This window comes from Falco peregrinus, chromosome 13 (genome assembly GCF_023634155.1).
Source record: "Falco peregrinus isolate bFalPer1 chromosome 13, bFalPer1.pri, whole genome shotgun sequence".
NCBI lineage: Eukaryota > Metazoa > Chordata > Aves > Falconiformes > Falconidae > Falco > Falco peregrinus.
Genome location: NC_073733.1, coordinates 16,245,658 through 16,259,715, shown reverse-complemented (window position 1 = coordinate 16,259,715; position 14,058 = coordinate 16,245,658). Strand labels below are relative to the sequence as shown.

Genomic DNA, 14,058 nt, shown 5'->3' with positions numbered 1-14,058 from the left:
CCATCAGAAAAAGATAGGAGAAAAATTGTGCGGAGAAGTTATTCCTGGACTACAGCTTTAGAAACAGTACCCAAGTGAGGGAAAACAGTGGTTTCCCACAGGGTCAGCAAATTACCAGAAAATGCAACACGAGGCACAGGTTTGTCCTTCTGTCCGTCTGTGTGGTCTCTGCAGAGGTGCGCTAGCATCCGGAGAGCTGGAAGCTGTTGAAACGGGTACCTCCTGCATCTCCTCTCCTCCCATCACCACCACGACTGCTGCATTCACAGGAGGAACCGAAAATAACCGTGGGAAGTACCAGATGGCGGCTGCTGAAGGCAGCGTGCTGTCTGCCAAGTCCCGAGCAAAAGAGCGCAGGCACTGAATGGGAATGAAGACCCCGTCGCTGGAGCGTGACGGCAGCATGGCAGCACGGCGCTAGCCTGGGCAGAAAAGCAAGAAACACTCCCCTCTGGACAAACAATAGCATAGAGGAATATATATGTATATATAATTTTATATATATATATATAAAATATACGTATAAAAGCATACCTAACGTAGGGAACTTCTGTGAAATGGTCAAACCTCTATTCATACTAAATCATTAAAGGCAAATTGCACAGGTAGGTTAACTATGTTTATTGCAGAAGAAAATAGAGACGTTGACAAACCCAGGCATGCTCTGGGTGCGTGTTGCTGAGGTGGTGCAAGATAAAACACCAGAGCAGTAAGAGCCTCTGCCCCCTGCCCTCTGCCCCAAAGCCATCATTCTTCTGACAGCTGGGGAGAAGAGCAGGCACCCCTGTGCCTGGTGCAGAGCCCAGACCGTGGCTCGCAGCGCTGACGGGGGGGTCCAGGATAAACCCCCAGCACTGGGGCTGCCCGGGCACTGGCTCCCTTTCCCAGATGTGACACACAACCAGGTGGTGAGGACACCTTGCAGCAGTGGCTCAAAGCATTACTGCCTCAAGGCAGAGCTGCCGGTGCTCGGTGTCCTTGCAGTAAGTCATGTGCTTATAAAACCAAGGGGTGTTTTCCCTGCCTCGCACTGCCCGGCCCCACTTGGTCAGCTCACCAGAAACACAGGCTTTTATAAGTCACCTTGAATATTCCCAGCTGTGACACGCACAGGACCAAACCGTTCCAAGAAAACCTTTTAAGAGCATAGAAATATACTGTTATATGTCTTTTCAGACCTTAGAGAGAAATTATTTAAGCATTTTCCTTTAGGAGGAATGGCAGAGGGAGGCAAAAATAATACTCCACTATTTTGAAGCAGTAACTCCACTGGAATCACAACACACACTAGTAAGACAGATGTACAGAGTATGGCTTGGAAATCTTTGCTTCGGCCCAAAGAGAAAGTCAGATTATATTTCCATGGAGCCTTAAAAATCAGGGAATTAAGTGATCTGGGATGGCAGAAGAAAACTACTTGGGGAGGTATTCCTAAACTTAAAGGAGAAAAAAGGCAATTTGGCAGAAATATTGAGAACAAGTGATTTTCCAGTGCTCATCTATAGGGAGGGCAGGATGTTGCTCTACCTTTTATTAATTTAGTTAAAATAGGTCCACTTGTATGTGATCTCAGGTTGGTCTAACTCATGTATTTGCTAGAGCAAACTTGGAAGGTACAAGATGATATTTTCTCAGTTTTTCTTTTAAGACAGTACCATAAACATCTAAAGTTGCTGAACTCAGATTATTTATAAAATTACACAGGGTATTATAACTGACATAGACCAGTGGCAGCATAGAGATATGTGGTGTAAACGGTCACAAACACTTATACTGGCTAAGGATTTGTCCTACAAAATCACAAGCTCTAGGATCTCAAAGGTCAAATTTCCTTAAGCAATTGCATATAGCTGTCAGAAAAAGTTAATTGTGCTCCTTTATAGTAAATAAATCGATAGATAATGGAGAAGGAAAAGAACAACCGCCCAAATCTTTTTTTTATCCTTAGGATTTACCATAAAGGCTAAGCCGTCTCTCTTACTGCAGGGATTACATATACAAACCTAAACATCAGTCACATGAGGTTTTACTCACAGTAGCTTCAACAAACATATTTGCCAAGGGCAAGTGGTGAAGTGAGGTGGGCGGGGGGGGGGGGGGGGGGGGGACGGGGACGGACGGGGGACGAATCTGAACGTGCAGTATCGACATACAGTTCATAGCTGCCACTTCTGCACAGAGGAGCACAGACACCACCCCCAGTCAGCCTCTCCGAGGTCTGTGGGATGCAGTTACCACGAAGGGATTGATTTTTCCTTGTTCAGGTGGCCAAGCCTTTCAAACTCAGTAATTTAAAATTCAGCCCCACAAACTTTTTATACCTGCAGAGAGACTGGGAAAATAGACCATTCCCACCTCCAGCTTTTTGGTCAATGGTATTTTAATTGCATCCCATGAGGATCCACATTTCATCCCAGATCTAGTGTCAATTCACCTTTTTTTAGAGGATGATTATATATTATGGGAAGCAAAATAGTCTTTGGGCATATGCATATTATATAGTTACTGAAGAATGTGAGTATGATCACAAATTACTGTATTTCAAAACAAATAGAATAACGTGCTTTGCTGATCTGTAAGTCTCATGGTCTAAATGCCCATGGTCTAAAACTATTTTAAACGATATGGAGATATTAAATTAAGCGAAGAAGCTGCAGCACTGAATTTATGCAAACTGCATCCCTGCACTTATCAGTTATCAACTGCATTGAATAAAAATTGTGCTTCTTATCAAGAGATGGTAAACAAAAACACAGAAGGATGAAAGTGCTAGGAGTTCTTTCAAGAGGGCTACATGAAAAGCCTGAAGTAGACAGTATTTCTTCACAACATACTGTCAGGTTTAATACCACTGCTATTAGAAATTATTTAGTGAGTAGAAAAAGATGATTTTGCATTCCCCGAATAGTAACTAATACACGTATTCTTCCAACTGAGAGAAAAAGCACAGAATAGTTGCAGTTCATTTCTTCTTGATTCACAGTTGCAAATAATAAAAGTTCACAGCAAGAACTTTCTCTTTCAGAATAAAGTAGAAACATCCAGTTGCTAGAAGTACAAATCCTGTCTTCTGTCATGAATCTGAATACCTGAAAGACACAGCAGTATCAGGACAGTCAAAGAGCACGGTCCACGCAATCTCTTCAGATGTTGTGAAACAGAATTGCACCTCTGGGTCTGATGCAAGATGGCCCTTACTAGAATAACCAGAATGACCCATCCAAAGTATTCCCAAAACATTGCACGTCAAAGAACCGACATCAGGGTATGACAGTCTCAAAGACTAATAAAAATATGGAAGCCTGAATACTTCAGGAATAATTTCTTAGAACAACTCTTCTAGCAGCGTGGTGGGCTTGCTGGTGAAAACTGCAGTAATCTAGCACACAGGTCCAACAGGGACTTCAGCCTGAAGCTCGGCGCTTGAGATAGAAAGCAAGAGCTGTCCTATTTTTCTGGGATCTGAAACTTTGACATCCAGTGCCAAATAGGCATCGTGAAATGGTTGATGGCAAACCACAAAAACTAAGGCAGATGGGGTTAGAAAATCATGTATCTTATTTTAATAGGATCTTTTCCTTCTTCTCTGTTAATGTAATTACAGGAGATGGTGTATCTATAGGTGGGAAGAAAACAAGGTTTTGAAATACAGTCTGGAAGCAAGCAGGGAAGCATCTTTAATTCCGCATGCTTAAGCAAGGCAGCTATCTGTCATAAGTGAGCACTGTTTTGTTCCAAATCTGCTGGTTTTGTTACTCACCTGCAGTGCCATGGCTTACACCGGGATTTTCTGAGCTTTGGTAAGAGCTTGCTTTCCTCTCTTAAAAAAAAAAAACCAACAAACCACCATAAAATACTGGAGATGAGCAGAGATTCAACACAGAGCTAAAAGTAGACAGTAGTTCCTAAATAAACCTTGTGCTTTTGCAGCCCAGCCTATAGCACAGGTGCTGGGGAGCTCTGTGCTGTCTGGTACAGCAACATACACTTTCACAAATATAAATATCAGCTGTTCTTAAACATGACACAGCGCAACAAGAAGTATATTTAACAGACAGAGCCAAGAAACAGGGACTCGCACAGCCAGACTAGCTGCACACATCCTAGGGGCTTGCCAAAGCCTCCCTGTGAACATGGGCCAGCTACTTCTTATCTGTTCTTTTTGGTTTGCTTGATTAGCGTGTTTGGCATTATACATGTGGTGTTATGAAGCTCCCCAAATATTCAGAAAGGCCCTGCAAACAGCCTTAAAGAAAAGGCTTTAATTGACGATAGCTGGGGAACATCAAGCTATTTAATTTCCTTTTCAATTCTTCCCCGCTCATTTTCTTGCTGAAGTTTTGCAGAGGGGAAAAGAAAGAAGAAAAAAAAAAAAAAAAAAGTCCACTGTTGCTAGCACTGCTCCCCTTTTTTTGATCCCAAGACTAGTTTCATGAAACATCTTTTTTGTTGGAGTTGGCTCCTGGGGCTCTCAAGCCTCGATAGGCCCACATTGCCCCCTTGGGGGAAAAGGGCACCTAACCGTGTTCTTAAATTAAATCCTAGAAGTCCAGACGGTGTCTTTAAAGTAGACTGACATTTAGTAGCTGCATGAAGTCTGGGGTGCGTGCCTGTGCCACACACACAAACAGCCTTAGCTAAATCTACCTATGTACCATGAGCAGAAAGTTTGTATTCCAGCTGAAGACGTACGTACTTGCCCTTTTCTATGCACAGAGACAGGCATTAGACACTCCAGCAGGAATAAGTTAGCAAAACACCTCGAAAGAGGACTGTGGATAAGACTGCTTGCAGATATAAATACTAGTTTTAGCCCCCATTCTGCCAAATTCCTGCTGATGCAGATTAGAAACGGGGTAACTAGTAGGTATTCCACAGCTGGTTATTTTTCAAAACCTAAGACTCAGGATTGCTTCTTCACGTGCCTGGTCCTTTTTATCTAGAAGCACCAGGTAGGATGTACTGTATTTTTCCAGCAGACTCCCAAAACAATTTCACAACCCTTTTTCTTGGAGACCGGTGCCAAGCTGACTATCTGGGTAACGCCCAGGAACAGCAATGCAGATGTACCCAAACAGGGCACCAGGGCTCTGGCCAGCAGGCTTGATCCCAGAGAGCTTCTCAAAGGCAGAAATTACTCACAGCGGAGCAATTTTATCCAGGACACCTCGATACTATGGAGTCATAAGCTCCTGGGAAATGGCCTGGACTCACCAGCCATCTTTATTGTGTGTGCTGGTAGTACCTAAGGGTTGGGATTCCTACGAATTGTTAATAATAAATAAGCAACAACCATCGCTTCTGCGTGAATTGCATTAGCTCTGGGAAATCCACTGCAGAGAGCAAACACAGCCTTTGACACGCAATTAATAAAAAATTTTTAAAAAAGCAATTAGCTGGGAGAACAGGCAAGGTGGGCCCACCAGCCCCTTTACCCTAATCCTTCCAGCCACAGACAAGAAAGTGGAGAGGGAGAGAAACCCCCGACCTTTCTGGTAAGGGCTGCAGTGTCACATCCTGAATTCAGAGCACCAGTAACGCCCTACATAGTATGATAGGTTGCTCAGGGCTCTTACCTGGCCATCCCTTTCCGGTCATAATACAGGAGCATGTGGTACACACCATACCTTCTACCTCTAAGGTAGAGATCCTGATAGCACTGTGAATAATGGTTATATTCAGTTAAAATACCTCCCTAAGTTAAGCCAGAAGGTAAAATATTGTGCAAGTGGGCAATGCGTATTTTTTGATTAAGCCATACCATACAGTTCATCAATCCAAAGTAACACACTACACACCATGGGTCATCTCTTGAAAAAAAATTTCTATGAGCTGGGCTGAAGATGGCTCCAATTTGAGAGCCTTAGAAACAGATGGTATTATTTTGTCTCTTTACATATGATGCCACCAAAGAATAAAGTGATGGTATTTCCTTACCTCCCCCAGGAGCTGAACTTTGACTTATATTTTGTAACCTAGCAGGTCCAGTCATACAAGCAGAACTTGAGTGTTGCTTCATGGTACATTCTTGCATGGATGTTAGGCACCTTTCCTGTTCCAGAAGTCCAAGAAGAGAACCGTATTTCCTGCCAGAGATCGGTTCATCTACCACGTGCAGGTCAGGCAAGGCATGATGATACGCTGAACTTGTAAGACTGGGAGTCCCAATTGAAGGGAAGGGCCATAAATCCGCAGGTTGCGTTGGATGACTCCGCAGAGCTGATGGGTGGTATTGGCCTGCCATACCAGCAGCAGAAAAATTCAGACCAGAATTTGGCATGCTTGTCGCAGAAGATGATGGATATGGTTTGGAGCAATGTGAAGAGAAATTCCACTGATGGGGAGACATGTTATCTACTTAAAAAGAGAAAGAAAGCATCTGAAGACTCATCAATTCTTACTTTTTTCCAAGGCAAATTCCAATGGATGAGAATGCCACCAGATTGCGTATTCATTTTTACAGAAATATATTTTTACTTTAGTGCTTCTCATCTTAAAAATCAATCACAAATTCATATAAAAAGCAGACTAAAGCACCACCACCAATACTTTAAAATAATATTACATTTGTTTTCTTATAGGCCACTAGCATAGGCAGGTTTTTAACAACTGCAAGCTTAGACAAATATATTTTTGCAAAGATAACAAAGTCAGTCATAAGGCACTTAATGCATCTGACAGCAATGGAGACTTTTATCTGAAAAGTGAGGACCCAGTCCTGCCAACAGGCCTATGAAGAGCTTGAGAAGCAACCCAGCATGCACAGGATTTACCACAAGTCCCAGCTACATAATCCAGGGCTTTGTCAGCACGATTTTCTTGCTTTCTGTTTGTGCAGAGTTCCACATTTAAGCACACTGCATCTTAAATTCCTTAGCGAAAGCTAGTCACCCCCATCTAACACCATGCTCAGACATGGAAAGCAGCTCACCGTTCTTCAGGACAGCAGTCTCGCCCTTGTGCTTTGTGCTCAGGTCTTGTGGGTTCTTGGCATTGCTTAGAGCTCTAGAAAAATGTTCATCTACCACGCTGTTAATATCCCCTTGAAAATACGTAAATACAACACTCTGAGATCCCCATTCTGTTTTCACAGGTTCTTTGCTTTTACATGGCTTTGGAGAGAGCTTCCTTGTCTCTTCCATTTTCAACGACGAACAGTCCCTGCAAAAAAAAGACCCAGACTGGTCAGAGAAATACTATTCAACTTAAAGTGCACAGACAGTGGTGAGCCCATCTCTCTCCTGAAACTAGCAGGGCCAGAAGAACTGTTACTAGGAAGATTAAATTATTTCTCTGGGTTTCTGCTTCTTCCACACACCTTTTCTTTACCCATTTCCCTATTATATACTTCTAATATGAAATACTTTTAAGTATAAAATAGAAGGAGAAACCTTTCAATAAATACATACTACATTTTTCAGAATTGTGATGGGAGTGCACGTCTCCCAATCAGACAAATTGAGTACAATTAGTCTTTAACTCATTCAATGCAGTATCTTTTACTGGTGAGTTCCAAGTTTGATGTAACTGCACAATACGCAGCCTTAGCAAGGGATCCTGTACCTTGAAAGCACTGAATGGTCCAGAGATGCAGAGGGCCTGACAGATACCAACCTTGTATAAGTTCCCTGTCAACACCATAGCATTTGCTCTAGTGAAGAATAAAATGGGCACATCTATCCACTAGCCATCATTTCTCACCCTGCCTTTATAACCCTGCACTTAGGACCTAGTACCGTGCAAATATGACCTGAGGATGGAACTGCGCTGAAAGAACTGAAGCACTTCGACAAATAATTCAGAGGTGGTGTTAGCTGTGGGTGAAGTTCCAGGTGAACTTATCAAAATGCTTTGCCCAACTCTGTTTTTTGCGTTGTTCAAAAAACATATTGACAGAGTGGGGGGAAAAAAACCCCACCCCAACCAAGAAAACATACTCATTGGAGGTTAAAATAACAACAACAACAACTTTAGATAAGGTAAAGTTTGAAGTACCTTGATCACTGTCAGCACAGACCTCCACAAGGAAAAGACTTCCAAGAGTAATTAGTTGCTCTACCTGTTAGAAAAAGACACTAGATTAAATTATTGGAAACTCAAATTGTGGCAAATTCAAGTAAAAAAACCCAACCCAAACCAAAAAACCTTTTTTCGTTCAAAACAACTTACCTAGCAACATGGTGGGTCTGCCAGTTGCTTATAACTTAGTAGCTAGTCTGCTAAAACACACACTGTAGTTCAACCAGAAGTTAGGGATTTAAGGCAGGAATTACTTGAAAAGAGTTTGCAGGCAACAGAAGACTGTAAGACTTCTCGTTTTCCTTAAAAATCTCTGCTGCCAGATATGGTAAGGGTAGGACAAGGCACATCACTGCTTGCCCTGGAAAAGCATTGTTTTTATGCATTTATGTAGCTTCTATCCGCAGGGGAGCTAGTTCCGCAACCAGAGCTCATATGTTCTGCTGTAATCAGAATCATATTTAGCAATGCTCTGGTTAGGAATGTTGTGAGAAGTGCCTGCTGTTTCTATTAAATTTTCCAGTCTCATTGTCAGCTCATCACACCACATAGCATAACAGCAACATTTACCTTGGTAGCAAAACCAAGGCTGTTGTTTTTCAGAGACCGGGGAAACCTTTGGCCAATAGACAGCTGTATCACACAAAACCTACTGAATCATTAGATCGGTGTTTCCATCCCACTGACTCTACAATACGCAGCGTTGCTTAACCTATTCCAATACATTTATCTGATTTATTTTCTAACACCCCACACACACACACTAATGCTCAGAAACTTCCCAGTAAACATTGCACTCATCTCAAAGGGCAGCAAAGACGGTCTATTTCTTACACATGAAAGGACTGCTCAGGCTGCAAAGCCCAGTATTCAGATATTCAGAAATATGAGGCTTAAGGTTATTTAGCTGTAATCTAACCCTTTTTATGCTTAAGCCTTCATCTACAAACTTCTTGCCCCTGTTTATCATCTGCTTCTATGTCTGGTTTTGCTTGTTACCTCCACCTCCCCCATGTTCTCTGTTCAGTTCTCCCCCCTTCATGGTCCCTTGCTCAGCTAGCCTTAATCACCTGTTGTCAACTACCAATTCACATTCAAACTCTAGAGTTCCTCAGTCCTCATCTAAGAAATCGTCCTTCTTGCATCCTTTCTGTGGCTCCAGCCTCCGGTCCACCTAAACACAACGGTGGGGATAGGACACATACAGGTTGGTCACCAGTTAGGAAATGCATGGGGATACTCTATAACAGCCTTTTGATTCAGAAGACAATCTTTCAGAACTTTAAAACTGACCAAACTTTCCAAAACACAGAAAACTTAAACCGAAAACCCTTCCTCACAATTTACAGGCACCTTCCAAAGGCCCATGAGGGGAGCAGGAACAAGCACAACCCAGCCAAACAACTGGAAGAACTTCAAGCACAGGAAAAGACACTATATTTTCCCAGTCCTGTTTTAGAAAGCAACCCACGGTTTAGGTGAAGAAACTTTCTGGTTGCTCAGCTGGAGGCCAACACTTGCCATTGAAAATTCCAACCCAAGCAGCAAAAGCTTGGCAAAGTCATTAGCAGCCATATGGCTTGAGAATGGACTCCATCATGCCACCTCGACGGCAAGCAAGCAAACCAGCTCTTCCTACACTGCTCCACCACTACAGATCAACATACAATTTAAAAAGTGTTACCTCTGGCCCAGAGGTCTCTTTTTCCTGTTCCTCACTCAGTGCAAGCCAGCCATTGTGTCTTTGTGCCACTTTATTAACATGCTTAACTTGCTTCTGACATTAATTGTAAGCTCCTTTATTGGTGTGTAGCAGCTGTTGAACTTGTGTGAATTGTGACCACAATGCTAGAACAATTATAAATAAAAAAATGCTAATACAATTTTTTACAGAAAGAATGGTCATTTATCTATTTTTTTTTCTCATTTCCCTTAAAAACTTCTTATGCCTTCCAACAAGCACTCATAAGAAGGCTGGATATAACGCAGGTTACATCTCAGTCCTTTCAGTGACCATATACACATGAGAAATCTGATGTCCCAGGACTCAGGACTTAGATTTGGGGTCTTCATTACCTGAATTTCCCATTCTTCCATCTTCCAGCAGGAAGTCTGCAAAAACCGGCAGAAATCCTTCCAATTTGTGTCTGCCACAAGCTGTTGTCAAAATATAGCAGAAGTGGAGCTCAGGATGAAACAGACTCAGCTCACCTCACACTACTCTCAGAATGGGTTCATCATGGCAATGATGTGTGTAATTGTTAAAAGTTACGTGTCCTTCGGGTGGACAAAGATTCATGCTCAACACAGGTTTAAGAGACGTTGTTGACTGCTCACAAGTGACAGTACTTTACAATATTTTTCACATTCCCCACCCTGGCTAATAGTATTCATCTCCCATCGCTGTATCATCAGACAGAGAACTCTCTGTTCTCTATTTCATGCAGCCCAAACCAGTTTAAATTAAAAAAAAAAATTAAAAAATCCACTTCCCAAGTATTAAGCAACAATTTAACAAACAGGCGTTTTCTTTTTGCAAGTAGTTTTCAAATGGGGGAACATTTGAGAAAGTCAGTGACCATAGATTGAAATTCTCACTGAATTCTCCTACCTTAACTCACTGTCACGAGCGGTGTTACAACAGTAGGATTTTCCAGACGTGGGACGGTCATGCCGCGTCCGGCAGTTTGGGATCCTTCCCCCAGCAGGCTATGTACACTCTCCAGCGACTGCAGGAGGAGACAAGCAACGTTCATGAACTCCCTACATGCTTTCTAGCCTCTAGCTGCAAGTGAACTAGGCGTTTCCTTCAGCCTATCTGCTAAGAATGCATGAAATGCACTCCAACAAGTCAACCAGGTTAGGAGGTTTCAGGAATGAGGAAAATAGGATTGTAAATAGGTTTTGGGTATGGTTTTGTTTTTTTTTTTTTTTGTATGACAATGTGTACACAATAAAGAAGAGAGCGTCTGGACTTTGGAAAGAGTTTAGAGGAAGATGATAAACAAGTTATGGCGAGAACCAAACATGGCCAGGATCATAAAGGATTTTCCTGTGCCAGACTGTATCATATTCAGTATTAAGTAGGTAACATCAACAAGAAGGAAAAGATCACCTGTCTCCATCCCTGATAAACTGGATAAGCAATTCTCTCTCTCCTCTTTGATGGATCTGTTTAAATGACTGAAGAAATCTTCAGAAAATAAAAATACCATTCTTGTTCCGTGTTATAGGAAGAAACAGATAGTTTGGTGTGGGTTTTTTTTTTTTTTTGTTTGGTTTTTTGGTAGGAATTTTACCAAATTGCAAGCCATTCCAGAATGCTGAATTGGGGTCAGATTTGCCAGTCGCAGCTGGAAAAACACACTGGGGAACTAGTCATCAAACGGGTGACATTATGACTTACACTCTAGCTTGTTTACTCACCCAGAAAGTAGGAGAGCACAATCCAATTCCCTCTGCCTAAATAGCTATGAATCCACCCTCTGCCCTCTCCCAGAACAAATTAACTACCAGGCTGTAAGACTTCCCTGGACCGTGTTTAGTCTTTTTATTGACACACACTTTGCATAGCACATCCTCACTGTGAGACGGGATTCCGGACTATCAGCAGGGCAAGTGCCCTCAACACCTCCATCATTCGTTGATCTCCTCTTCTAAACCGCTTCATATAGCAGAGGTTTCTTCTGTTAAAGCTTTTCAAGACCTCACTCAAGAATTACCTCTTAAGTCGGCAGTTAAAGCACTCATGAGGTTGTTAGATGGCATCAGTTTAAAGCTCCTAGGTGAACACCTCAAAGAACTACTGGGTAAAAGATCATCCTCCTTGTTCCTTTGTAGTATAGCAACTGAAACAACTGATTTCCAGTGCTTTTTAAGTATTCAAAGTGTCAAGGTTTGAAGAAAAATTTTTCTTAAAAAAATCTTCATTTCTGAAATTAAAAATTGAAATTCTGCTTGTCCTTAACCAATAAAAATCCTGCTACAGTCTCAATTGTAACTATGGTGCCTACAGTCATTACTCCCGCTCTATGCAGGGTCTGTTAGCACACCAAGCCAGAACGAAGTTGGAGGCAAAACCCACAGAGAGGGAACAAATACCACGTCCCACTGCGAACACTTACAGTTCTAGCAACATGTCTACGGGACTCCAGTCGGAAAGCTTCGGCATGTTAACACACGCTTTATAAACTGAAGTCACTGTGCACTGAATGCTATGGTTATCTTTTACTGAGGAAAAAAAGTCAGACAAAAATTATCTCAAAACTGATCAGAAAAGACTTGTTTTGTTCAGGAGTTTGTTTATTAAAAAGGTAGTATAAAACACAACCCCTTTAAGAAACAAAATTGAAGACAAATCGAGGATTCTCAGATGCTGTCACAGGTCTAGATATTATTCAAATATGATTTATTTTTTTAAATGTTGGTTTTCTAAAGGATAAATGAAAATGATCAATTTAACTTATCGAAAGAAAATAACCTGTCAGAAAAATTCCAAAGTCATCTTACTGAAAAGTTTAATCTAACAATATACTTTCATATTACAGAATGAGCAAAAAACAATTTGCTGCAAAAGATTTCATAATTCTATAAATATTTTACAGAACTTTCAGAGTATCCTGACAGTAAGACTTCAAGCCTTGTATAATGAGCACTAAAATACACACAAGTCAAATCAACACAAGTACACAACTTACGTAATTCATTTATCATACTGCAGTATGTTTCCTCCAATTCAGAAATAAAAGTAAGAATTGAAAATCCAATTAAAAGCTATAGGGATGTAATATTTTATTTTTTTCTTAAGGATTTTTGTTAGGTTAAACAGTTCAAGAATTCAGGGTACGGATATCAATTTTACTGGAAAATTTAAAGGCAAGTTCGGGTTACTATGAAGCATCCAATACCTTTAAGGTTTTTTTAAGTGAATTAAGCTAAGGATTTGTAATTGCAAACGGATTAACCTTAACTGAATAATGTCTAGGACATGTTTTAGCCAAAATGCACTGCATTTAACATACTAATGATTTTAAGTGAATTGCAATCCTTATACAAAATGTAAGTTGTACGAGAGACTGAAATTCAATTAAAAAAAGTCATTAAAAAAAGTCAGCAGGAGAAACAGATACACATTTTGATGCAAAATGAAACTAATTCTCTCTTTACAGCTGTGTATGAACATTCGAGAACCTGCTACAACTTATGTGCCTTTCCTTTTGGGGCTTTTTGTTTCCAGATGCCTACCTTAGCCATGCTTCCTCAAACCACGTACTCTCTGACAAATACTTGTAACTCCATACAATTACCTTGCCAGCAAACCACTAAACAGCATTTGATTGTAAAGCAAACTACCAATGTATCTTGAAGCTAAGCAACTGATTTTGTATTGCGTGGTTAAGAAAGCGATTATCTTTGCTGAATCATGCTGAAGTATCGGTTAATACTCTTTCCCCACTGTTATATTTAAGAGGCTTCACATCCATTTCGTTACCCTGTGCAAATTAGTAAAAACAGCTAGAGAAACAACTGAATTAGCTAAAAACAACTAGAGGAATCTAGTTCAAAGTTGAGCAACAATGATTATCCACAAATTGTTTCAACCTGCTGCCAGTTATTGTTTGCATAATATATGGAGGGAAGGAGACAGCTTTTCTTAAAACAAACCTCTCGCCAAAAGCCTAAGGATGAAGGAACATGCAGTATACTGGGATTGGAACCAAAGAAATACTAGAAACTGAGCAAAAATTTGATTTTGTCACTTATAATGAGTGACAAACCATTAGAAAGCACTTTTAATTAAAGAACGAATACAGTGAAAACTGCATTAGGGTTTTAACTTCTTACCAATTTATGATGCTGCTCAGTCAGGAAAAAAATCTAAGTTTAAAAGCAACTCAGCTTGTTCAACTTCAGATTTGTTAACATTTGGTATTAAACATTACTGCTTTATATGACAAGATTTCAATAATCATACTTCAAAACAGTGATTTTAACTTTTGTGAAAAAAATTCTGTTCAATTTATAAAATTTTTCATTGTT

At 40.9% G+C, this 14,058-nt stretch overlaps 1 protein-coding gene across 1 annotated transcript; it reads right to left on the bottom strand.

The window, feature by feature from the left end:
* Positions 1-606: 606 nt before the first annotated feature.
* On the bottom strand, positions 607-12,293 carry VGLL1 (vestigial like family member 1). The gene is made up of 6 exons (XM_027780256.2): positions 10,631-12,293; positions 7,996-8,059; positions 6,932-7,161; positions 5,938-6,354; positions 3,761-3,820; positions 607-3,089 (listed from the first exon to the last, which is right to left on the bottom strand). The coding sequence occupies exons 3-6, from the start codon at positions 7,140-7,142 to the stop codon at positions 3,049-3,051; spliced, it is 729 nt and encodes a 242-aa protein (XP_027636057.1). The 5' UTR covers positions 7,143-7,161; positions 7,996-8,059; positions 10,631-12,293; the 3' UTR covers positions 607-3,048.
* Positions 12,294-14,058: the final 1,765 nt, after the last annotated feature.

Bases quoted from the DNA above. Each gene is read 5' to 3' on its own strand.
- VGLL1 (XM_027780256.2), bottom strand. From the start codon at position 7,142: ATGGAAGAGACAAGGAAGCTCTCTCCAAAGCCATGTAAAAGCAAAGAA. The intron at 6,355-6,931 runs GTGAGCTGCTTT...CTTTTTAAGTAG, and splicing joins GACTGCTGTCCTGAAGAACG to ATAACATGTCTCCCCATCAG. The intron at 3,090-3,760 runs GTGAGTAACAAA...TGTGTCTTTCAG, and splicing joins TGTAAGCCATGGCACTGCAG to GTATTCAGATTCATGACAGA.